The 24,600-nt window shown below is 43.5% G+C and overlaps 1 protein-coding gene across 11 annotated transcripts in view; it reads right to left on the bottom strand.

Moving 5' to 3' along the window:
* The window catches only part of LOC115320098 (gastrula zinc finger protein XlCGF49.1), a 71,585-nt gene that overhangs the window by 17,258 nt on the left and 29,727 nt on the right, over positions 1 to 24,600 (bottom strand). For 4 of the 11 annotated variants that reach the window (XM_040220082.3, XM_040220084.3, XM_040220083.3 and 1 more), the window contains 3 exons: positions 16,807 to 16,946; positions 14,523 to 14,582; positions 13,058 to 13,133 (listed from right to left, as the gene is read on the bottom strand). In XM_040220082.3, coding sequence (XP_040076016.1) covers positions 13,058 to 13,076 — 19 coding nt within the window. In that variant the 5' untranslated portion in view covers positions 13,077 to 13,133; positions 14,523 to 14,582; positions 16,807 to 16,946. Of the gene's footprint in view, positions 1 to 13,057; positions 13,134 to 14,522; positions 15,402 to 16,806; positions 16,947 to 24,600 lie in introns of those variants that run through there. The other 7 variants (XR_005717572.3, XR_005717570.3, XR_006077583.1 and 4 more) reach the window with 4 other exon arrangements.

Below are 24,600 nucleotides of genomic sequence, written 5' to 3'. Positions count from 1 at the left end.
CTTCTGTGTTTCTTTTTTTTTTTTTTTTTTTTTTTTTTTGCGCGTTTTGCTTAGGCGAGGGCTGCTTTGCTTCTCTTTCTCATCTCCTTGAGCGTGGTGCACGACCCAAAATCCAGACCGCGCTGTGCAAAAAAAAAAAAAAAGCTCTTCATGTTTTTTTTTTTTTGCTTCTGTGGGATCTTTTTTTATTTATTTAACGCCTTTTGCAAGTTGTTTTGTTTGAACACGCTGCCCATGCATTCACCACCTCGCTGCACCAGGATAGAAAAGTGCGTTCATTTCGAGCGCTTCTCGCTTCTCTTTCTAAAGTGCGAGGAGGAGGCGAGGCCAGGATGCCTTCATTATGCGCACTTTGCTTAGGCGAGGGCTCCTCCGCTTGTCTTTCTTATCTCCATGCGCGCGGCGCACGACCCCAAGACCAAACTGCGCTGTGCAAAAAAAGAAAAAGCTCCTCTTTATGCTTTTTTTCTTGGTTCCGTGGGTTTCTTTTTTCTCTTTTTTTTTTTGCCGCCTTTCGCAAGCTGCTTTGTTTGCCCACGCCCATGCATTTGCGACCTCCCTGCACCAGGATAGAAAAGTGCGTTCATTTCGCGCGCGAGGGGGTAGGGGGTCAAAATTTTGATGTCCGAGCTGGGGGTGCGCGAGTGAAAAAAAAAGTCAAAATTCTGAGAACCGACTTGGGGGGTGCGTTCATTGTGCGAGTAAATACGGTATCTGAAAAATATTATTCACGTCTCTGTAGTATGAAAGCTAACATTTGTGTTTATTGAAGCGCTCACAACATCTGCTGACGTATCGAGCTCAAAGAACACGCCCACGACAGTCGTTTTGAAACGCGCCCCTGATAGACCTAGTGGGCCAAGTACCGACCGCATACCCCCATTGGAATAGTCATTCTTTCCTCTTTCGAATGCATGTGGACGCTTCTATCGAGAGTATGACAGGTCGTGTGCAGAGCCTAACACAGACGAAATATAGAAATGGCGAACCCCGATTGGTCGGAAAAACGAAGCTCACTCTGTGGTTGGCGGAAACATAACACGCGACCTTTTGAACACCATTTCGCGCCGCTCACGCAATGTTTTCTGCCGCCATATTTTGTCAGTCCTCGTTCGATTTTCATCAGTGCTGGTACTGCTTTTCTATCGCTTCACCGCCTTCACCGCACAGCTTTTTTTGGGGAAAATGCCTGCTGTAAAGCCTGCCACGCGGAAGGCCTGCGAGAAGCGGAGACGATATGCAAAACCGAGGGGCCTACACAGCAGTGCGATGGAGCCTTCACCCGAGTGTTTGCATACTTCGGACCCACCTCATCCGATCAACGCAGTTCCCCTTGCTTCCAACGTCAGTAACTCAAAATCGGAAACCTGAAGTGTTCTGATGGCAGAGAATGGGAGCAACCTCACCACTTTCGAATGCAAGGCCGTGCTGCTTCAACAGTGTGACGACGCACTGGACGCACCCGAAAGTGGATCGTCCGATGCCCGCGATGAGCCACAACTGTTGAGTGGCTACCGTTTTGTAAATGTGACTGCTCCACTTTTGTGCCCGATGTGCCACGAACGATAGCTGATTTTGAAGGAAACGGGGACCAGTGCAAGCCTTCAATTTGTTGTTGCGTGCGGTGGCTGCGAAGACGTTGTGAGAGCGGCGCATTCACCCGCCTTGGGAAGGAGTCGCCAGCCCGAACTGCCTGTGCGCCTCGCTGTTGCAAGCCGAAGTTGTGGAATAAACTTCATGAAACTGACCAACTATATCAATGCCATGAACGATCCACCTCCCACACACCTGAAGACACACCAAGCCGTTTCCAACAAGGTACACCGCGCCGCAATGGATGCTGCGGGGGACGTGATGAGTGAAGCTGCCCAGGCCATTCGCACGAAGAATGCTCTATGTGACAGCAGCGGGCTTCTGGATGTCAGTGTGAGTTACGACGGCACCTGGCACAAGCGAGGTCACACTTCCCACTTTGGACTCTGAGCGGTGACTGAACTGTACTCGGGTCATGTGCTCTATGTTTCAGTCCAGAGCAATTACTGTTATGCCTACAGCTTGGGACCGAAAGAAGGGGAGGATACCTACCAAGAGTGGATGGAGTGCCACAAGGAAGTATGCCAAAAAAATTTTAATGGCTCTGCAAATGCCATGGAAGTGGAGGCAGTCGGAGTCTTGTTCAGCCAGTCAAAAGAGCTGCACAGGATGCAGTATACGACTGTGTTCAGCGATGGAGACAGCAAGTCGTTCCTGCACATCTCGAAGCTGAACCTGTACGACAAGAAAATTGTCAAGGAAGACTGTGTGAACCACATCGCCAAACGTGTTTTCACTGGCACTGAAAAAGTCAAGAAGGCGAAGAGGGGCCTGGGAGGCAAGGGAAAGATCACGAAGGTGGTTACCAAAAAGTTGACTGCGTACTACGCTACTGCTTTGAAAGACAATGCTCCTGATGTGAAGAAGATGCAGACGGCAGTGTTTGCAAGCCTGCTCCATTCATACTCCACAGACGCTGAACCTCAACACGTCGGCTGCCCAAGTGGTGAAGACTCCTGGTGTTATTACACGGGTACCTGGCCTTGCTTGACACTGGCATGCCATCAGTAGCTCGAGCCCACCGCCCAGCATTTAGCAGGGAGATTGCCAAGGAGCTAATACCTCTCTACAACAGACTGGCCAATGCAGACCTCACTGCACGCTGTTCAAGGATGCTAACGCAAAATGCCAACGAATCCTTCAATGCGTTGGTGTGGAAAAGCTGCCCGAAGACTGAGTTCACCTCTTTGAAGACGGTGGAAACTGCAGCTGCCCTGGCTGTTCTCGAATTCAATGCCGGCCCTCAGGTTATTGAGAGAGTGCTTGAAAAGCTCGGTGTAGCCTGTGGCACACACACCACCAAGCACGTGGAGCAGGCAACGAAAGCTTGTGTGTCATGGGCATGTGCAAGGTCATTTGACAGTGCAAAAGTGGCCAAGAAAGCAAGACAACTGCAAGCTGTTACTGATGAGCAAAAGAGAATTGAAGATGAAGGGCCAATGTATGCTCCTGGGGGCTTTTTTTGAGTAAATGTGCCTCTAAAATAAAAGACAGCACTGTTTACACCTCGAGCTCATTTTTCTCAGTTTCTATTTTTCCATCAGACCGACGTTTAGTTAGGAAAACTATTGTTTTCCTATTACACAAGAGAGAATTATTCTTAGGTGGTTTCCTGGGATAGAATATTGTGAAAAACATGCCTGGCTAGTTAGGTTTTCTACTTTAACATTTTATGCTAAAAAAACTACATTTGTAAAAATGTGCAGACATGAAAAAAAAATGTTAGTCTTGCAGAGTTATACTTATAAAAAACAATGCAAAATACCGAAATAACTAGCTGGGTATGTACTATGGGTCTTCCTATGACTACATTACACATAAAAATCAGAAATTCTTATTTTATTTTAAGAACTAAGCAAACAAACTGACTTCCATATTGTAACATTTGTACCAAGTTTCAGAATTGACATAGGATAATGAAATTTGGCAGGGATGATCTTGCCACTCATATAAGCTTCCACTGCAAATTTGATTAAAATCAACCAAGCAGTTCAGAAGTTGACTTTTCTAAGTAGTGTATCCCCTTAAACAGTTTAGCACAAAAATAAAACCTATCTAAAATATTTAAGATATTTCCGAATTATTGTAAAAATACTATACAAAACATTATTTAAAAAGTCTATGAAAGTCCATGGGTGAGTTGCAGAATTGCAAACCCACCCTGGTATGAAGTGACATCATGAACAATTGAATATGCAAGCTCAGTTTGGGAGCTATTGTCGAGACCGGTTATAGCGAAGTCGGCTATAATGAAATACAGTAAAACCTCGTTATAACAAAATGGGATATAACAAACAAATGGATATAACAAAGCAATCATAATTCCCCTTGGTTGAATAGTTGGAAGAAATGGACATTGGCTATAACAAACTAATGGTTATAACAAAGTAATTATGACCGCTCCTTCAACTTCTTTATAACGAGGTTTTACTGTAGCGGCTACAGTGAAGTGATCACAATTTCCCATTCCCGTTTGTAGTACTTTTTGAATGTATTTGTGTGTACTTTTAGCAAAGAAAATTGAACGGCTCTCGTGAATATAGCGATGAAAAATTTTGCGATAATTTAAAAACGACCAAACTCGTAAAGTTTACAAGCTGCAGCCCGCCGCACTTTGACCACTCAGGACAGGCAGCAGACGATGCTGCAAAGACCACAGAGGACAGCCTCTGCATTGTCATTCACTCCCTGCTGCTCACCTGGGAAGTGGCTTTTCCGCGTCGTACGCAAAGAAGCCGTCGTGGAATGTCGATAGGGGCATTCGGAGTGCTAGCTACAACATACTGATGAAGAGAGCCTAGATTTAAGAAAGGGAGCAACTCCAGCAATGAAGAGCATTTGCAATTCAATGGTGGACGTCTCCTGGGCAGATTAGTGCAAGCGTGCCTGCATTAGGTCCTAGTCTGGCCTGCGCGACAAGGAAACCGGGCGAAGGCGGGCACATTTGCAGACGTTGAACGCTTTAAACTCCTTGCAGGCTGCAGCTCGTTTTGCAAACGCGGCCAACAAACCATGTGACCCTTATCGAGCAGTTGCACCCTCTCTTAAACCTAGGTTCTTTATACTGACGAAAACGAACTTGAGCGCGAACATGGTCACTCGGTGTCGTGCACGCTTCTTTGTTTGCTTCGTGTTCAGTGTCGGTGTCGCTGGTCGGTGTGGTTGCTCTCTGCATGAGTTTTCGCTCAAGCACCGATTCAGCGAACCATCACCGCTCACTGATGGCAAGTCCCGGCACCACCGGCATCTCGACAAGGCCAACGAAGAACAAACAAACAAAAACACCTTGAAACAAAAGTGCACCATCCTCGACGAACTGCACGTAAATGTAAAAAATGCCGTCCTCCGCCAGCGTCCTCTGCGGCGGCCATTGCACTGGTCAATACGGTCCGTACCAGTGGCGTAGCCAGGAAATAACTCGGGGGTGTTTCAAGCTGCTGATGCAATCATACACAAAAAAAACCCAAAATATATATATACAGTGTGTTTCAGAAAACGCAGGCCAAATCACTCCTGCGAAAACTAAGCATCGCACAGAAAAAAAGGTTGATGCCGTGTTAGTGTCTGCCCAAGAGCACATTGAGAAAACATGACAAGGTTTAGAAAAAATAGTCTTTTTAAGCTTTTTAGAAAGTAACTTTATTTGTTCATTTGAAGGCCATAGTTTCAATTAGAAACGTACTGGGCATCATCAATAACCCCTATATCAACCCTTTTTAGACAAGTATAAAGCATGTCGAGCATTTTACCATGTTTTGAGAAACCCTTCAATTTTGACGCATACTCTGGTTCCGGATTCTTATCCGAGCACATCTTGGTGGCAGCCGTCCTGCCCTCCGACGGCTGAAGTGCGGAACCGAGGCCACCCAAAAGTCAAAGCTCAATCTTGCAATGTCATGCTCTTTTGAACAGCGAGGCGTTCCTTATCGCCTGGCCACGCGATCACGCTACACTTCTTTGTTTTTTTTACGAGAGGGAAAAGAGGCGGGCAGGTGCGCGGCCAAGACGGGCGAATTGTCTGTCCTTGTTTCTGCGCTTTGGCTGTCGGAGGCAGGACAGCTGCTGCCAAGATGCGCTGGGATAAGAATCCGAAACCAGAGTATGCGTCAAAATTGAAGGGTTTCTCAAAACATGGTAAAATGCTTGGCATGCTTTATACTTGTCTAAAAATGGTTGATAAAGGGGTTATTGACGATGCCCAGTAAGTTTCTAATTGAAAGTGAGGCCTTAAAGTGAACAAATAAAAAGTTACTTTCTAAAAAAACAAAACAAAAACTATTTTTTCCAAACATTACTATTTTTTCTAAATAGGCTTCTGGGCAGACAACAACACGACATCAACCTTTTTTCTGTGCAATGCTTAGTATTCGCAGGAGCGATTTGGCCGGCATTCTCTGAAACACCCTGTATATGTATATATATAACACGGGCACATAACACCATCGTACGTGGTCTCCGAGGAGGATATAAACGAATATGTGCAGATGAATGAACCATACTTAATCCAATGAATCAAAGTTTTCAGGAACCCGCCGAAAGCCAAAAAACAACGGAACCTTTTTTTCTGTACGATGCTTAGTTTTCGCAGGAGTGATTTGGCCTGCGTTTTCTGAAACACACTGTATATATATATATATATATTTTTTTTTGTGTATGATTGCATCAGCACCTTGAAACACTCCCGAATTATTTTCTGGCTACGCCACTGGTATGGACCGTGTTGACCAGTGCAATGGCCGCCGCAGAGGACGCTGGCGGAGGACGGCATTTTTTACATTTACCCGCAGTTCGTCGAGGATGGTGCACTTTTGTTTCAAGGTGTTTTTGTTTGTTCTTTGTTGGCCTTGTCGAGATGCCGGTGGTGCCGGGACTTGCCATCAGTGAGCGGCAGGTTCCTGAAAACTTTGATTCTTTGATTCATTGAATTAAGTATGGTTCATTCACCTGCACATATTCGTTTATATGTATATATATATATATATCAGGGTGTCTAGCAAATTAATTATTATTTTGAAATTTTGACTTTTCCAGGTTTTCCCTGACAATTTCAGGTGAAATTCCCTGACCATTGTAGAGGCGGTTAAATATATACGACCATTACAACACAAGGCATTGTTTATTAAATAAAGCAGAATTATAATCCTCACAAATTAGGGTTGTGTGATATTGTACAAAGTTTATGCAAAACACAATCTGCGCTTGCTGCTTAAGAGTGTCTGTTATTCCACAAGAATTGCTCAAGCACACATCTTACTTCTTAAAAAGCCTCTGACATGCCAAAAAAAAATATTTTTTTCATGCTAGGCATTGAAATGGCATGTCAGGACATTACAAAAAAATTGTTTCACTATAGAGGTGCATAGTTTTTTTATAAAAAATAGAAATATGAGGCCCAATTCAAAATTCAAAGTTCCCGCCAGTCCACTGTGACGTAACAGTGTACCGCAAGGTGTCGGGGCGGTCAGAAGGGAGGCATCGCCGGAACTCACGTGAGTTGTGTCCATCCTCGTACTTACCATGACCGCGTGTGTAATATTTTTAAAATATTTTTGCTATTCTCTGCACCTCCACGAGCGATCCAAGCAGACAAGGTTTCTTTTATTTGCTTTTCATCGCTTAATGTGACTGTAAAGGTACAAGAAGAGGAGCCAGTGAATTGACGTGATCAACTACAGTGCCTAGAAGGTGCTGTGTGAAGGACTGTCCCGGTATTTCAGCAACTGAAGAAGAGATTACACTGCATGCATTTCCGAGAGACGGCAGGCATCTTCAGCCTGGAGAGTATCCGATGGTTCGACGACCTCTGTGTCCGAACCTTCAGCAATGCAATTGGATGTGTCGTACGCAAGCAATCCTAATTTCTAGGAGCGTTCTAAATTTTTTTTTTTTTTTCAAAACTTGATAGCTTCTTTTGAGCCCAGTATAGCTCTGTATCATCAGACTGACGGCACGCACTCGTACACTGGCTTGTACTCGCAACGCTTTCATCATTGACCTCCATCACGTCGATCCACTGACTCTTCGTCCTCAACTTTCACAGCACGCAAACTAACCAACGGTGCAGCAATAAAGAGCTAGTGGAACTGAAACTTCGTTTTCTACAATCGCTCGTACAAAGAGCAGAAAATAAAAAAAAAAAAAGTCTTAGGCACGGTCGCGGAGAGCACGAGGAGTGAAACTCCCGCGACTTCCTGCGAACTCACTTTTAATGGCGTAGGTCGATGCCTCCCTTCTGACAGCCCCGACACCATGCGGTACACTGTTACGTCACAGTGCACTGGCGGGAACTTTGAATTGGGCCTCCTTTTTCTATTTTTTATAAAAAAAAAGAACTACGCACCTCTATAGTGAAACAATTTTTTTGTAATGTCCTGACATGCCACTTCAACACCTAGTATGAAAAAAAAAATCTTTTTTTTGGCGTTTCAGGTCCTTTAAGGGAGTGGATTTTTTCTTGCAGGAGACTGGCCTCCATTAGTGATTCACAGAGCAGCCTTCGCTTCTTTTCTTCTAGTTCTTTCACAAAAGCGGCCACTCTTTTCTTGTTTTTCTTGACATCTGACTCCTCCCGACTTTCTTCCTTCTTTTTCTGGAATTTCTCTCGAAAGATGCTGTAGGAATTGCGAACCATCTTGTCAGTAATTTCAACCTTGTCCACGCCGCCTGCTTCCAGCACAGCATCGTGTACTACTCGCTGCGCTATGAGCGATTCTTCTTTCAAGTTTTCAACAATGCACTCTTTGTTGACTGAGATGTCTCTTTCTACGACAGCACTGCTGTGAGACAAGCATAGAATGATCTTGATGAAAGACAACAGCTCTTTGTGATCGTGGGAGCAGAGATCTAGCTACAGAACATCCAGCCTCTCCCTTTCCTGTCAAAATCTTTCAGTTTTTTCTGTGCAAGGCCCAGCGAACAGATCTGTACATAGGAATGATGGGCCCATTCTCTGCTTGTAGATCGGTCCGCCACTGGTCTTCTGAAAGCGCTTCAAGTGTGAGGGTCAGTCCTTTGCGGCCAGCCACAGGAGACAATGCGAATGCTGGATCCAAGCAGCCGGCACCCCTAGTTAGCTTATGCTTCAAGAGTGACCTCTCCATCACCTTTTGGCAGCACACCTTAATGAAGGAAATGCCTTCTTTCTTGAATATGAGCAAGATGAGCTGTGGTAGCTTGGGCGCCTTGCGGAGCTCGTTCTTTGCGGCAAACTCAACATCAAAGGCGGCTACGGCTATACAGTTCTCGGTTTTTCCAAATCAACCGTCAGTAGCTTAAGGGGCGTGTCCACAGCATTCAGGGTTTCCTTCTTGAAAATTCTTGCAAGCAAGAATCGTAGGATGTCATACAGTGCCGTCGAAAAAAAGGAAACCATTGGCTTGTCGGTCTCAAATTCTGCCAAAAATGGCTCCAGTTCTTCAGCAATTGACAGCATAAAGGCTGGTCTTGCCAGCAACAGCTGATCACCGAGTGCATTCACAACGGCGCTGTAGCTGGGGCATGTCGGCCACTTGCTTGCCTTTGTTGAGCACTCTACAAACTTTGCCAAGTTCGGAAGAACTTGCAATGCCCTCGTAATGAATTACCTTGCCGTTTTCGAGCCACCTTACTGCACAGAACTTGAGAGGAAATAGTGCGCTCCCGGTGAAGTTGGCACAATCGGCACGACAAGCAGGCACATATTTGAAGAGGTTGTAGCTGCTGCAAAGAAATGCTACTACATCCCAACCAACTGCAGCATGGCCTGCCTTGTATGCACCATTCATTACGCACAGCCCACAACTTCCAATGTCCAGAATATTGTGGCTCTCGTCCGATTCCTTCGGTTCTTCCTTCAGTGACCTCAGAAAGTTCTTTACATTTGAGCCATTCATAGAAACTTGTAGTATCTTCGTTTGATTGATCGGTTCTGTTGCCTCCCTGAATGCTGATGCCAGGTCTTCCACACAGGTGTAGCCCAGGAAGCACGAAGTGAAGTACTGCATCTTCACAGTGCCACTTGAGTGTCCAAATATCGGACAAGCACATCCATCTGTTGCTTCTGAGTCACTTTGTTGAGCGACTCGTCAAACGAAACAACTACGAAATGCATACAGGCGAGGCTAATTGTTAGCAACTTATTCCGAAAGTAGGGCGCAATACCATGAGAGATGGTATAGCCTACCTTGTCCTTCCCTAACTGAAGTTTTGCAGCAACTTCACACGCGGGAAACATGAGAGGGAAAAGTGAGGCCGACGCTGATGTAGAACGAAGGGATTCGTTAATCACTACCGAGTTTAAGCACCAAATTATCTCGGCCTTTGTCACAGCGCTCTTCAGTAGAAAGCCGCTCATCGACGTCTTCACACTTGTTGAGGTGACTTCAGGCTCCTCCGGGGCACATGTGCGATCTCCACTACATCCGGCCGAAACGTTAGTTGCTGCCATAAAAAAAAGGGGCAAAGTCCAGATTGGGAACGGCTTAACTGCGACTTCAAAGCAGCAAGGTGCTTTTTGCTCGGTGCGTGACTGGAAACTGCCGAGTTTCCTATGTTGCTCCAAGAAAACGTTTTGCGGCATATTGAGCACTAAGCACTCTGAGGATCACTTTGCACGGGCTTAATCCAACTTGCATATACCAATACATTCAGATTCGTCCAGTCCGGATTAAACAAGCACTTTCTTGCCGCCGACATCGTCAACGAAAAGGCCACTTCCGGAAACACGATGGAAACACAGCGCTCAACGACACACATCAATAACTGAATGTATGGCCCAAAAGTATCCGAAAGTGCGCATCGCAGAGGCGCACTTTCGGATACTTTCGGATGGGATTGGATTGAATTGGGGTCTGCGGCTTTACCATTTGTTACTAAGTCTAGTGGCTTTAACTGGATCTAGCCTAAAGTCGTGCCCTTAGTCCAATCCAACCCAATGCATGGCTTGGACTGAATTTGTCGGCTGTTCCCTTTGCATTGGGTAGCCCAAGCTGCATGGGTGAGCAGAGGCCGCGTTTCACTCAGCAGAATTTATTGCCCATTTTTCTGCCCCCAAGTCGTCGAGCTTTTGCTCAGGGAGCTTGATGGCGTTTCCGGCTCATTTTCCCTGACTGGGCTCGCTTTTTGACAATATCCCTTATAATTCCATGATTTTTCCCGCTGCATAAAATTTTCCCTGACAATTACCGGTTTTCCCGGTCGCTAGACACCCTGATATATATATATATGTGTGTGTATCTATATAAACAAACATATGCAGATGAATGAACCATGCTTAATCCAATGAATCAAAGAATCAAATTTTCCCGAACCCGCCGAAAGCCAAAACATACGGGTTCGTGAAACTTTGGTTCTTTCATTCATTGGAGGAAGTATGGTTCATTCATCTGCGTATGTTTGTTTATTTCCTCCTTAAAGACCACGTAATGATGGTGGAAATTTCGGGGGGTGTTCTGACACCTCAACAGCCCCCTGGCTACGCGCCTGGTCCGTACGTAGCTCACAGGTACTTCATTCGATCGAAGTTTCTCGCAGTTGGCAAAAAGCGGCACCAACTTAGCAGAGTGCGTGTGCAAGGAAGCCTCGACCGCTTTCTGCAGGCACGATAAATATCTGCCTGTGACAACCTGTGTTTCTTCTTTTTTGTGTGTGTGTAACTTTCACAGTTACACAGCTGAAACACAAACGAAATAAACGTTTATGACGAGGACAGGTGCTACTTAACTAATTTTACTGGAGAAACATTCACTGTCAGCCTGTGGTTCACCATAACGGTAAGATTTTTTTTTAGACGACTCCCTATAAGACTGCCAGTATAATAGAGAGTTTTAGTAGATCGTTCGGATACCTCCGATAACGATACTATGCATGCGCAAGGGAGGCGGTGGCGGGGTATCAGGTATCGTTATCGAAGTCATGGAACGATCTATAAAACTCTCTATTACTGGTATATGGCTTGTTATCAATATGGTGAACGACAGACTGGCTGAGTAAAAATCACTTGCAAGTAGCACTTGTCCTTGTCATACTTGTTTCTATTTTCGTCAGTGTTTCAGTTTGCGCCTTTAACCTTTTAGAAGTAAAGCTGTCCAATCTACTTTTGGTTGCTACCTATCCAGACCAATTCCCTACTGAAGTCCGACGCAAACCCTTGCCCTCGAGTACCAGGATGGTGTTGACACGAATCAAATTTTCTTTAACGCGATCATTACTTTATTCCTACTTACACATATGCTACCTATGCAAACCGTGATAAAGCATTTGGAAGACAACGAAATAAGTATGCCTCACCATTTTAAAACAAACTCCTTTAGGAACTCTTTTTTTTTTTTGTTAAATAAATTGGCAAATAGGCACCGACTGTCAATGGATGCTGTAAATTATGCATGTGCGTCATTTCTTTATATTTGCACTTTTAACATCCCTACCAACTTGCTTTTAACTCATAGATGGCACTTTTTTCAAAATAAAAATGAAATAAATAAAAATAACTTTTGCAAAGCGCGAGAGAAAAGGGAAGCTTCTCTGGCATCTGTCCTCCGGCAGAGGGTGCCCCATCACGCAAAGGCCTGTCGGAACAGAATACTACAAAAACTTTGAGGCAACACGACTCCGTCAATTATTGTGGAAATGAAAGCGTCCGACAGTGTGACGTCTGTTTGGACACCGGCCAAGTGAACAGCGCAATTTTCCTCCTCGCTTCCTCCGCTTTTCAGTGACCCCGGTTCTCGGCAGGCCTGATGTCACGCGCCACCCTTCTATACCAATGCTTCGAGTTTCATACTCTGAGCGCAGCAACTAAACGGAGCATAGCGTACTGGAGAACGACACACCGAGCCTGTCAACGGGCCGCATGAGCCACGTCCAACCGCACGGTTCTGACGATCTCGGCATCTCGTGGATACGGGTGGCAGAAGCCGAAATTATTCCAAAGATAAATTAATTAAGACTTCTGTAAAACAACAAAGAAAAAAAAAAGGATGGTGACTTTAGGAAATTTTTATGAACGTTCTAATATTCAGAAAGTTACTTCGATTGATCTATTTATTGAACATCCGTGCGATTCAGATTTAAATGAAAGACAACATTCTTGAACCCATTTGTCGTAGGAAACTGTCAAATTTGTCAGATGCTCCGTGGTTTTGTTTTGCAGCGCGAGATGGAACCCGTCGATATGCTACGCCAATACCGGCACACCACCGTTCAATAGATAGCACGCCAATTCTTTTGTGGGCGAGATGCACGAACAAACCTTTTCCCGACACTAACCGATGTTTCAGCTTTCCAATCGAAATATCTCTATTCACTGGGCTAAGCATTCTAAAAAGGGCAGCGGTCCGAACATCGTCTCATCTCGACAACTTTTCTATCGCTGTGCTATCAGCATGCTACTGTTGGATAAAATAATTTGTTTCCAGGAGAGATACATAAACAAACCGTTTTTGGAACGCTAATTACTATCTTATCTTTCAGATCAACTTGTTTTTACCTGCTGAATTAAGCACCATTCAACTAAAAAGGGGCAGCGGTCCAGGAGTGCCCTTCGTCCAGACTTGTACACGTTACTGAAAAAAAGTAACTGATTACAATTACAATTACTACAGTCAAAAAAGTAACCGATTACCGTTACTGATTACTGCCTCCCAGAAGTAATTGAACAATTACTGCAAAGTAATTGATTACTTTTCAAGTTACTTTCACGTTACTTCTTATTGCGATGACAGAAATACACAAATACACAGTAAAATATTGCGTACACAATTTTGTTTGGTTATTGTTCCCTTTTTTGTTTTCAGACCCGGACCTTGTCGTGTAGCTGACGCGTCGACCTAAGGAACAAAGCCCACTAAAAAGTCAATAGCGAGTTCCCGCTTCCCGTCGACTTTATCAGCAATCTGCAACGAGATCCGGAACTCCCCAGCCAAGGCTGGTGGCGCGCTTGTAGAAGAGCGTGGCGTAAAAGAAAAAAGGATTTGCCGACTAATCCTAGTTTTATTTTTTTTAGATGTTAAAAAAATGTCAATAATTTTTGCTCCATGGCTGAGTGACTATGCTGATTTTTGTGAGAAAAAAGAATTGTGGGATGAAAAATGTAATTGGTAATTGTGTAATTGATTTTGTAATTGATTACAGAAAAAAAGTAATTGAATTACTCCGAGCGTTACAGCTTGACAAATGTAATTGAAGCGTTACAAAATTACACTTAACTGTAATTGATTACAAGTAATCAATTACTTGTAACGCGTTACGTACAAGTCTGCCTTCGTCTCGACAATGTTTCTCTCAGCACAGCCATCCTGTTTCTGGACGTGACGTCATAGAGCGTGAAGAAGTCACTCGCGCTCTGAGAAATACTTGATGCATAAAGAGCGCACTCGAGTGACAGTCTCGGGCGGCACTCCAATCAGTTTAGTGAACGGAGCGCTGCCGTGATGTCACTAAAGTCTAGAGCATGGCCTAAACGTGCCCTACGCTGTCCGTCTGTTCTGCCGGGCCCTCGAATCTTTGGCCGTGTTCTCAAATTTTACTTTATCTTACTCTAGGATAAGGTTTTTGTACTTTTGCGTTTGAAAACCTACCCCAGTGCAACGTCGCTCTATCCATGTTTTTACGTGACACAACCCGCCGGAGTTGCTTGGACCTATTTAAGCAAGATTTCAAACAAAGCCCTTTCCTTTTTTTGTTTTCGGGACCTGAAAAGCAGCAGAGACCTTGAGCGATTGACCGACATCTAACAGAGCTTGTTAGTGGCTGTCCGAACCCACGTGTTGAACATCTTCAAGGACTCCGTGAAAGACACGGCCGACCTTTGACGAAAGAAACTTTCTCCTCAGCAAAAAAAATCGGACAAAAGAGGAGTGCCGCACGACTCATGTCAGAGTCGTATCGCCTCACGATTTATGTAATATCCTGTTTGGACAGGCCTTAACCCGTCTTAGTGCAAAAGAGCTTACCCATGCTGTCTTCACGGCAGGCACTCTCCTTTTTGATGTCCGAAGCTCTTGTGACCATCCCTGACGGGAGGACGCACAAAATCAGTCAACTGATTTTCACAAGATTCAATAGTTTCTCTAGAATCGGATAACTTCCAAAAGGTGCCAAGACAGAGATCAGACGCCAAAAATTAACCCAAAGTCTATGCTATGGTAACAAAGCCAGCCATTAATTCAATGACCTAATACATGCACATACTGTAATATACCGCACAAGTGCCCACTCAACATTTAGAGATAACCACAAAAAAATAGGGGGAATGGGCATCAATTTTACATATCAATGTAGTGTGCATATTTTCTCAGATCTTACAAATTCGGGAATGGGCGGATGCGCGGTATTCTACGATAACCCACCACGCAGACTACTTTGATGTAACATTTGTCTTGCAGCCTTTATTTCTGGGACCGTATTTATTTTTAATTTTTATCAATGATATCACCCACTCACTGAAATTAAAACAAAGGCTCTATGTGGATGACTGTGTAGTCTATTCTGAAATTTCAGAAATGGCCGACTGTTGGGCATTACAAGATGACATCTGCCGTATCTCAGCCTGATGCGACACATGAGGCATGAAGTTAAACATAGATAAATGTAATCACGTATGTTTTACGCGCAAGCATAAGCCTGTCCTCTTTATATGACATAGCGGAAATTTTTTGCCGAAAGTATCAGATGTAAAATACCTTTGTGTGTATTTTTCAGAAAACATTACCTGGACAAAACACATGGACGATATTAATGTCGAGAGTTGGGCTAGATGGTATTCGTTGATCATAATGTAAAAACAGCGCAAACAAACACGGACGAAGGAGAAGAAACACGCAGACGGGACAAGCGCTTGTCCCGTCTGCATGTTTCTTGTCCTTCGTCCGTGTTTGTTTGCGCTGTTTTTACATTATGATGGACGATATAACCACACAACCGGCTCAGATGCATAACCTTATTAAGAGAAACTTAAGAGATTGCCCTATGAACATTAAAAGCACATTATATGTTAATATATTAGACCTATCTTCGAGTATGCAAGTGTTTCTTGGGACCCCAGCCAGGCCTATCTTGTGAACCAACTAGAAAGTACAAAACAGAGCATATAGGTTCATAGCAAGTAACTCCAACTTTAGGTTGAGTGTTAGCCAGATAAAAAGAGAGCCAAATTTAATCTCATTAGCCCACAGAAGGAGGCCTGTGCGATTAAAATAGTATCATAGCATCTTTCATAACCACCTCGGCATAAATAAAGCTAACAATATGCTGCCTCCCCCCTTTCACATCAGGAAAGAGAATCACCAAAAAGAAAGTGGGAGAGTATCAGTGTACAACGGATGTATTAAAAACCTCTCTTTCTTTATCTACAATGATCGACCCAAACACTCTACCGGAAGACACAATCAACATCCCATCTACAACTTTGTTCTTCGATAATATCTTAACTGCTGACTTTTTAGACTGATGCAAGTGTTCTCATGCTCATGCCACTGTTCAATTGAGTACCATGTAATTACTCTGAATCTGTTTTGCATGCTCATGTTATCGTGCCTTGTGCTTTTGTACATTTGCTCATGCATTCGCATCCCTCCCTCGCAATAATCCGAGGCAAGCTAAATAAATAAACAAAACAGAGGCATTTTGAGGACTCTCTCAAATGCACAACCGAGGGGTGAAACGACACAACAGAGAAGTATTGCCTGCTCCCAAACTAAGGTGGGGTCATGTCTGAAGTATGCACCGCACACTACATCATAAGTTTCTCTTAATAATGTAAGAACGAGCTGTATCATATACGGATGCTGAGGAGAAGCACTCGACTGCCCAATTCCAGTCTGTTGCTAGTTGAGGGCACAAGTGGGATAAAAACAAAAAGAAATGCTCCGCAAAAAGCCCTGCAACTGTGGTAGCCTAGAAGAAGTGCTGCTGCAGCTTCGGTCATGAATGCTTCACACAACCTTTTAAAGCAACAGCTCCATCAATGAGAACTCAAATTTACTGATCACTCGATGGAAGCAACACTTTTTTCAGTAAAAAGGTTGCAGTAAGGATACACAAATTGCTGCACACTCCAAAGAAATACCCAGGGCAAAATAAAATAGAAACACAATTGCACCACACTGGCTTCCCCTACAGCAACACTATGGTAGTGAATCAAATTGGGTAGCTCGACTCTAGATACGGCTAGAGAACAGGGCATGCTGGCTGCATGACATCAATCGCAACAATGAGGTGCCCAGTTGGAACCAGTACAGCTGCATTCGTGTACAGAAATACGCCGCTTCAAGAACTCGTGCTGTGCAGAATTGACTTGGCTGGTAGGGGGTGCCCTTTCAGGACTCCAATGCGGTACCCAGCACACCTTCTTTGGAGCGTTCACTGAAGTGTTGGACCTGCAGGATTAAAGGTAGAGATGAACTCTTGCCTCCAGAGATGCAATTTCAAACAAATAGCACAAGGGGCTTGTCACTGAGGAATCTTTTGGCAACTTTGCACATTTCAGTTGTTACAGTCACTGAAAAATTAAGAATTGTCTAGCGGGGCAAATCCTAGCATCTTATTTTCACTCCACAGCAAAAGGAACTACGGCATTGGCTGACAAGAATGATGACCAGAATGCAAAGCATATCATAAGTCATGCCTTACATTTCTCATTGGAGGACATTAACCAGGAAGTTTGACTTTTTAATCCCTAGCTGAAATGAATTAAAATTAATGGCATCTACTGCTAGGCGTAATAAAAGATTTTCTGCACACAATATTTGTAAAAAAAATTCTGACAGTTCCTATCAAAGAAAAAAGCAAAATGTCGGGAGTGTGTGGCTGTGCAAACGATTTTGTAAAAAGTAATTTAACAACATTGTTCGGCAAAATCAGTTAAATTTTATGCCTTCTGTGTCCTCAAGTCTCAGTATTTTTATTAGTAACATCAGTAAAGTGAAAAAACAATTCAGCAATCACATTCCTCATTAAATTTCAGCCAAGAAAAACAAAGGATGAACCTTTTAGTCCTATGATGAAATGAAATTGACTACAATGAAATTTATATTAAGGAAATGAAACAAAGAATAAAGGCCCGTTCACACACTTGCAACCGAGTACAACCGAGAGAGACGAGACCTGTTGAAACCTCTTAAAATTTCTTAGGACGAGACAACACACTGGCATGCTGGCGCCATCTATGCGGTAACCCTCGAACTGCATCTCACAAAAGCGAAGGTTTTGCAAGATTTCCTAGGTCAAACGTGCGTAATACCCATGAGAAAGGCTCATTTATAACGTTCACAAAAGTTCTTCAATCCAAGAAAGGACAATGCGCGAGAGAAATAAAAAATATGACGGACCGCCAAGTTTACACAGCTACTCAATAGATGGCACCAGTGGATTCTCTCGTCATAAGATATATTAAAAGGTTCCAAGGAACAAGGTTCTAAGAGGTTGCAAGTGTGTGAATGGGCCTTAATGCATTGCGCTGAAACACAGAAAATAATTAATGGAAAGTGAGCTATACAACAGAGATTAATGAAACTGGGTGCAAATATCCTTCAGATGTTGGTGGATCTAAATAAAAGCATTCTTCAAAATCAATGTTTTTTTAGCGAAAAATTATCTTCCTAGGCTAAGTCCCCCCCTAGACTATTCCATTTAGTACTCTCTGGGCGGCACCATTTTGTTTGACCGCAGCGCCCTCTCCACACATCCGGGAAGTTCAGCAGGTTCGGCGGGGCAAAACAAGAGAGAGGGCACGCGCCCGACTCCGCTAGCAGACGACAAACCAGGAGGTTGCCGTTCTCCATCTTTGGGCTGTATCGGCGGGCTCTACCGAACATCGAACTCTTGCTCGTGGTTGCCGTTGTGAAGTGGTTCGCGTTCTTAGAATAGTTGTGGCTACTCCAAAATCAACCTATAGCTCCCTGTTGTTCTATTTTGCTAAATGATAACTAGCATATCTTTTTTCCGTTACTTAAATAGCAGTTGAGTCAGCCGGCAGTACTACCCTCAACTACTGCTTGTATTGCGGTAGGAGAGCACGTTTTATTTATTATTTCAGACTTCCCCCCATGGTTGCTAAAGGCCTCCACCAGTACAAACTTGTGTATAGTAAAAAAGGTACAGCAACCGGATTTACTTTTCGCCAAAGAGACCGGCCAATCTGACACAGTTTGCCGTATTTTTATTTTTTAATTGCACGCAGGTAACAGCGCAATTGGACCCTGCGAGTCTTTTTATCTAGAATAGTATTATACGATAACTGGCATACCAAAATCTGCGCATCTGCGCCAGAAAATTCCAAAATGACGCGATTTTAAACAGTTTGCACGCCAGCCGGACGCTAGCTACAGCCCACTCGGCGGAGCGGACGACATGCGGGGTGAGAGGGGGAGTGCATTTTTTTCTCTTTTACCCTCTCTGCTATGACCCTAATGGAACGGTCTATACTGTCAGTGTGAAGCTAATATTAATATTATTTGCAGCTTGCTCCTGGTTGCATCCTGTAACAAAAAACAAGAGCATGAAGTGATTCAATTCACTGGACACTAATCAATTGATGCTGTCGACTGCACATTTTGGCAGCCCAGAAGACATTTTTGTAAAGCAGAGCATTTGTGGTTCTAGGTGAGGACATTTACTACATGCTAAAACCACGAACGAAAACAAAGACCCAAGAGATAATAGGCATCCTATCTGGATACTTTCGTGAAACACCAGATCACATTTTGCTGGGAGACCCAAAGTTGGAAGGTTTGCTGTCCTCAGCAAGGTTTAAGATGGGATGAGTCAAGCTGAGGAGGTCATGGGATCATAGATTTCTAAATTTCCACTCAGAACATTGGAAAAAGCATGAAAGAAAACAAAAGATTAATAACAAGGTGCATCTAGAGCTTCATGCTCACAGTGAAACCGATAAAATAATTAGGAAAAAGGTGATACAGGATTTATTTCGGGGCTGCCTGGGCGTTGATGTACAGTCGGTAGAATGTATACATAAGCTTGGAGCAAAAAAACGGAAAAAACTAGGCCAGTTATCATGAAGGTTTATGATTACAGTGAAAAGAGTGACGTGTTTAGAAATTGTACGAAACTCAAGGGCACAAAAATATCAGTGTCAAATGACTACTCACAGGTGACGTAGCGCAAACGGAAACTGCTCTGGAACAGTGCAATGGCAGAAAAAGAACAGGGTGCTAAAATAAAACTTGTTCATGATAAGCTGCGAGTCAATGATGACACGTACGCGTGGGATGATGAAAAAAAATGTTGTGTAAAACTAGGCGATTGTCCGGACTCCGAAACTGCGTCTACGTGACAGCGTGAAAACACTCTGACGTCATCTATTTTCCTTGATAGCCAACTGTGATAAAGAAAAATGTAACGGTAAACAAAGTGTTGTTTCTGAAAGGGTTTTTCCTGAAAAGGCACATACTGCTTTGTTAGTGAACTGTCGCAGCGTAAAAAATAAGATTGAAAAGTTAAATGGCTTAATTCAAGTATTTCATCCTGACCTTATTTTTGGTACCGAATCATGGTTAGATGAAACAATACTGAATGCTGAACTTTTCCCCCCGGAATTTGACATGTACAGAAGGGACAGAAATGGACACGGGGGTGGGGTGTTCCTCTTAGTTAGCAAGTCTCTGAATAGCGTGATGATTGATGTGGGAACAGAACAGCTTGAAACGATACGGTGCCGGATACGAACCCCTAATAAAGGAAAGGGATATGGCTATTGGGCTCTTCTACTGACCCCCTGGAACCGGTGTCGCGACCCTTCAGGCTTTGAACGATGTTGTTTCTGTCTTACCTGATGAGCAGATATCTCTTGCTGGAGATTTTAATCTCCCAGAGCTAAAATGGCATGGTGATGACACCACTGTGCCAAGTGGGGCTGTTTGTGCTGAATTTGATGATATTTGGACAACTGATGGTTTCGAGCAATTTGTCCAGGTCCCAACTAGAGGCGAAAATATGCTGGATCTACTATTGTGTAATAGTCGAATAGTTCATGATGTAGCCGTCCTACCAGGAATTAGCGACCACAAGATAGTTACTGCCAGCTTAGCGTTCCCTCAGCTTTTCCGTGCCCACGATAATGACAGAAAAGTTTTTATGTACGATAAAGGAAATTTTGAAGCTATAAAGAAAGGGCTGACTGAATCTTTCGAAGATTTCGAGCTTTTCGCTCTAGAAAACAGTGTAGACGCTACATGGGGATTCTTCAAAAATCGTTCGTTGGAATTAATAGGAAAATATGTTCCCATTAAAATAATACGTGCAAAAGCAAGGAATGATAAGCCCTGGATGACAGCTGCTGTAAAAGAGGGAACAAAAAAGCGCAGACGTGGGTATAAAAATAATAAATTACACCCATGCGTATCGGCAGCCGCAGAGCTAGAGAAACTGAATGTAACCTATAAGGAAGCTATTACCACTGCAAAACGCGAGTATTTTGATAAACTTTCCGATGGCATGCGACTTAGTAGCAAGGAATTTTGGAAATACCTCAGAAAGACGCGTAAGGAGAACATGGGAATTCCAAATATATTATACCTTGGGGAAGTAATTAAAGAAAGTTACAAAAAATCAAGCTGTTTTAATACATACTTCCAGCCTATTTTTGCCTCCAGCGTCAGAACTCATTCTTAGCCCCCTCTCAATGAACAAATTGTGAATCAAATGCCTCCGGTCGCCATCAGTGTAGAAGGGATAAAAAGGTGCTTAGATGAGCTTGATATTAAAAAGGCTGTAGGTCCCGATGGTTTGTCACGGAGTTTTAAAATTACGCTCATTTGCTGTGTCTCGCTACTTAGAGATTATTTTTTGTAAATCGCTAGAACAAAGTGTACTCCCAGGTCAATGTATGATGACATGTGTTACGCCAATCCATAAGCACGGATCAAAACATAATGTAGAGAATTATCGCCCCATATCACTGAGCTGCTTATGTTGCAAGATTTTAGAGCATTTTGTTTATAGTAATGTTGTGAGGCATTTCAATACAAATAGATATTTCTCTTCTACTCAACATGGTTTCAGAAAGGGCCTCTCGTGCGCCACACAGCTCGTAGAACTTTATCATGACTTGGTTTCAACTGCTGAGGAGGGAGGAGAAACGCACGCCATCTTTCTTGATTTACGCAAGGCTTTCGATAAAGTGTCTCACCCTCTGCTGCTACACAAACTGAGCTCCCTTAGCCTTGATGAAAACATACACCGTTGGAATGAAAATTACCTTTCTGGGAGAAAGCAGTGTGTCGTCATAAACAGTGCAAGCTCAGATCTTGATGATGTGACTTCTGGCGTACCGCAGGGTTCAGTGCTGGGACCCCTTTTATTTCTTGTCTTCATTAATGACCTATCATCGACCATTAACTCGCCCATAAGGCTGTTTGCGGACGATTGTTTTGTACAGCAGGGTAGACAGTGTTGGTGATTCAGCTTTTTTGCAGTCGGACCTAGATAAAATATCGGATTGGTGCAGGATTTGGGAGTTGGGCTTAAATTTGGAAAAGTGTGTGCAAGTCACTTTTGAGAGGAAACGTAACCCTGTCCCATCATGCTATTTTATTGATGATCATAGATTAAGTAATAACACTGATGTTAAATATTTGGGGATTACTTTGTCGAGCACCCTTTCTTCTAATGTTCATGTCACTGAAACCGCTAAAAAAGCCAGCCGCACTTTAAATTTTTTATTTGAAATTTAGGCGGTGCTCCACAGAAACTAAAAGAGACTGCCTTTTTCTGTTTGGTAAGACCTACACTGGAATATGCATGTGTTTTGTGAGATCCGCATCAAAAGAACCTTGCAGATAAGTTAGAAAAACTTCAAACCGTGTGGCGAGATTTGTAACAGGAAATTATTGTAGGAACAATAGCGTAACAGAGACTAAAAATGTACTTGGTTGGGAAACTTTATTGTCAAGGTGCAAAGATTTTCGATTGAGGTTTTTGCACGCAATTTTTAATGATATGACTGGTATTGATAAAAGCAACTACATAAAATTATCTAACTACATTTCAAATTGAGTGGATCATACCAAAAAAATAAGGGAAATTTCTTGTAGAACAAATAAGAAGTTTTCATTCTTTCCACGCACAATCGCTCAGTTGAACCTCTTACCAGTCTTTCTTTATTTGTGATGACGTGGGACCTTTATCTCAGGAAGTGGTCTCAATTTTTAATGTTGTTTATGTTTAATGTTTATGTATTTTCTTTATTGACAGCCCAGGCTGTATATTCAAGTGTTCTGTTTTTATTCTATTGGGCAGGAGATCGAACTATAGAGGGTGCTCTGACCCGTTTGTTTTCCCCACGCTCGGTGTTTACTCAACACAAGGCCTGTGCACATGCCGACAGGCCTTATGGGCATCGCCATGTCATCTTCTACAATAGAGCGCGGGGCACAGTCTAATGTAAAAAATACTAACAATCGACGAAGCGACGTTAAGTGCCGGATCTATTTTCAGAGAATGCGAGCTTGACCCACTTCGGCTTTTGTGCTGAGCTGGGATCGTGCGTGCTGCATTGTTCATGCAGGCCGTAGCGAAAAGAAAAGAGCCCTCCTCCCCCTCGCCGGAGAACACAAACTCCAGCCGAACGCTGACGCCGCGTTCGGTTGTGTCGGCCGAGCGCTGCGTCATTGTATTTGTTGTCCCCCTCCGTGTAGTTGTTCAGTTAACCGCTTGGGGCGTCACGGTCTGTCCTCCTCCCCAATAGAGCGTATAAATTCATGGGCTGTACCTGCTATAATGCCGAAGTTTTCGGCGCTGCAGGTTTTTTTCTGTAAATAAATAAAAAAACCTCTGAATGCAGCTCTGATGCATATATGATGTCACTTATTTGTTGAGATCATCAAGGACCCTTGGAATGCCAAATCTGCTCGATTCATAGCTCACTCACAAAGATTGATGCTTGTCGTGGAACCAATGGCTCTTCTAGCAAGAACCATGCATGGAACAATCAACTACACCACATTCGATTAAGGAACATCAGGCATAGAAACACTTGAGCCTCATAGGAGGACTGTAGCACGACAAGATTGATAGAATAGACCTATTGCTATATTCCCCAAGCATCAAGGAGAATGCAGGGATTGGTGTTCCACGCGCCACACGCGCACGCCTTCCCCGTATAAAAGATTCAAAGTAAACAACCAAAATTAAGCGTTGACGAACGCTTGTGCAAGATGCCATTTGCTTTAAAAAAAGTCACTACTGCTGAGGGCAGCGTGCGCGGCGTGTGGAACACCAATCCCTACGTTCTCCTTGATGCTTGGGGAATATAGCAATTGGCCTATTAAAGCAGGGAAATTCTAGCTTGGATGACAAAATGTTTAGCTAAAACTGACTAAATGCAAAGAACATGCATTTGATATAGATAAGGTTTGTGATACCTTCTAAACAGAAGGCAGTATTGGTTCGTAAGACAATAAAAAAAATATGCTAGACATTTAGGAATCGCAACTTGCTAGAGGAAAGCATGATATAAACATTTCACATTATGGATGTTCTTCCATGGTGAAGTGCTACTCACTGACTTGTGGTAGTGCTTCAGGTAGGGATGGTCTAGACCATTCCTACCTTAAAGGGACACTGACACATCAAAATCATTTTTTTTTTTTTCTTATCCGAAACAATTTAAAAACGATGCCGGGACATTACCCTCAAAATTCGAAACTTGGGAATTCAGTATTTGGGAAGTAAAAAAACAATTTCCAGATGCCGAAATTGAAGTTTTTGCGCGATTCGCGCCAGTGCGGTGACGTCAAATATTGCAGAGTCTCGTGAGTCGACTTTCTGTCGCACCTCCGAACCACCGCAACCCGAAGCGAGGAGGTGAGGAGGAAGAGAGAAGGGCGCCGGCAGATTGGAAAAAAACGGTTTCTTTGACTGATTCCCTGACTCACCAATCATTCTCTGCTATGTGCGTCAAGCTCGCCAAGTTTTCCAAGGGAGGTTACAAATCCAGGAAGCGAGATCACACCATATTCTGATTTTTGGTATTTCAAAAAGAAGGGCCGTAGTGCATTTGCAATTGCGTTAAAA

The sequence above is a fragment of the Ixodes scapularis genome, unplaced genomic scaffold (assembly GCF_016920785.2).
Source record: "Ixodes scapularis isolate PalLabHiFi unplaced genomic scaffold, ASM1692078v2 PGA_scaffold12__126_contigs__length_90152505, whole genome shotgun sequence".
Lineage (NCBI taxonomy): Eukaryota > Metazoa > Arthropoda > Arachnida > Ixodida > Ixodidae > Ixodes > Ixodes scapularis.
Note: the sequence above shows the minus strand (reverse complement) of the source record. Positions and strands in the feature narration are given on the sequence as shown.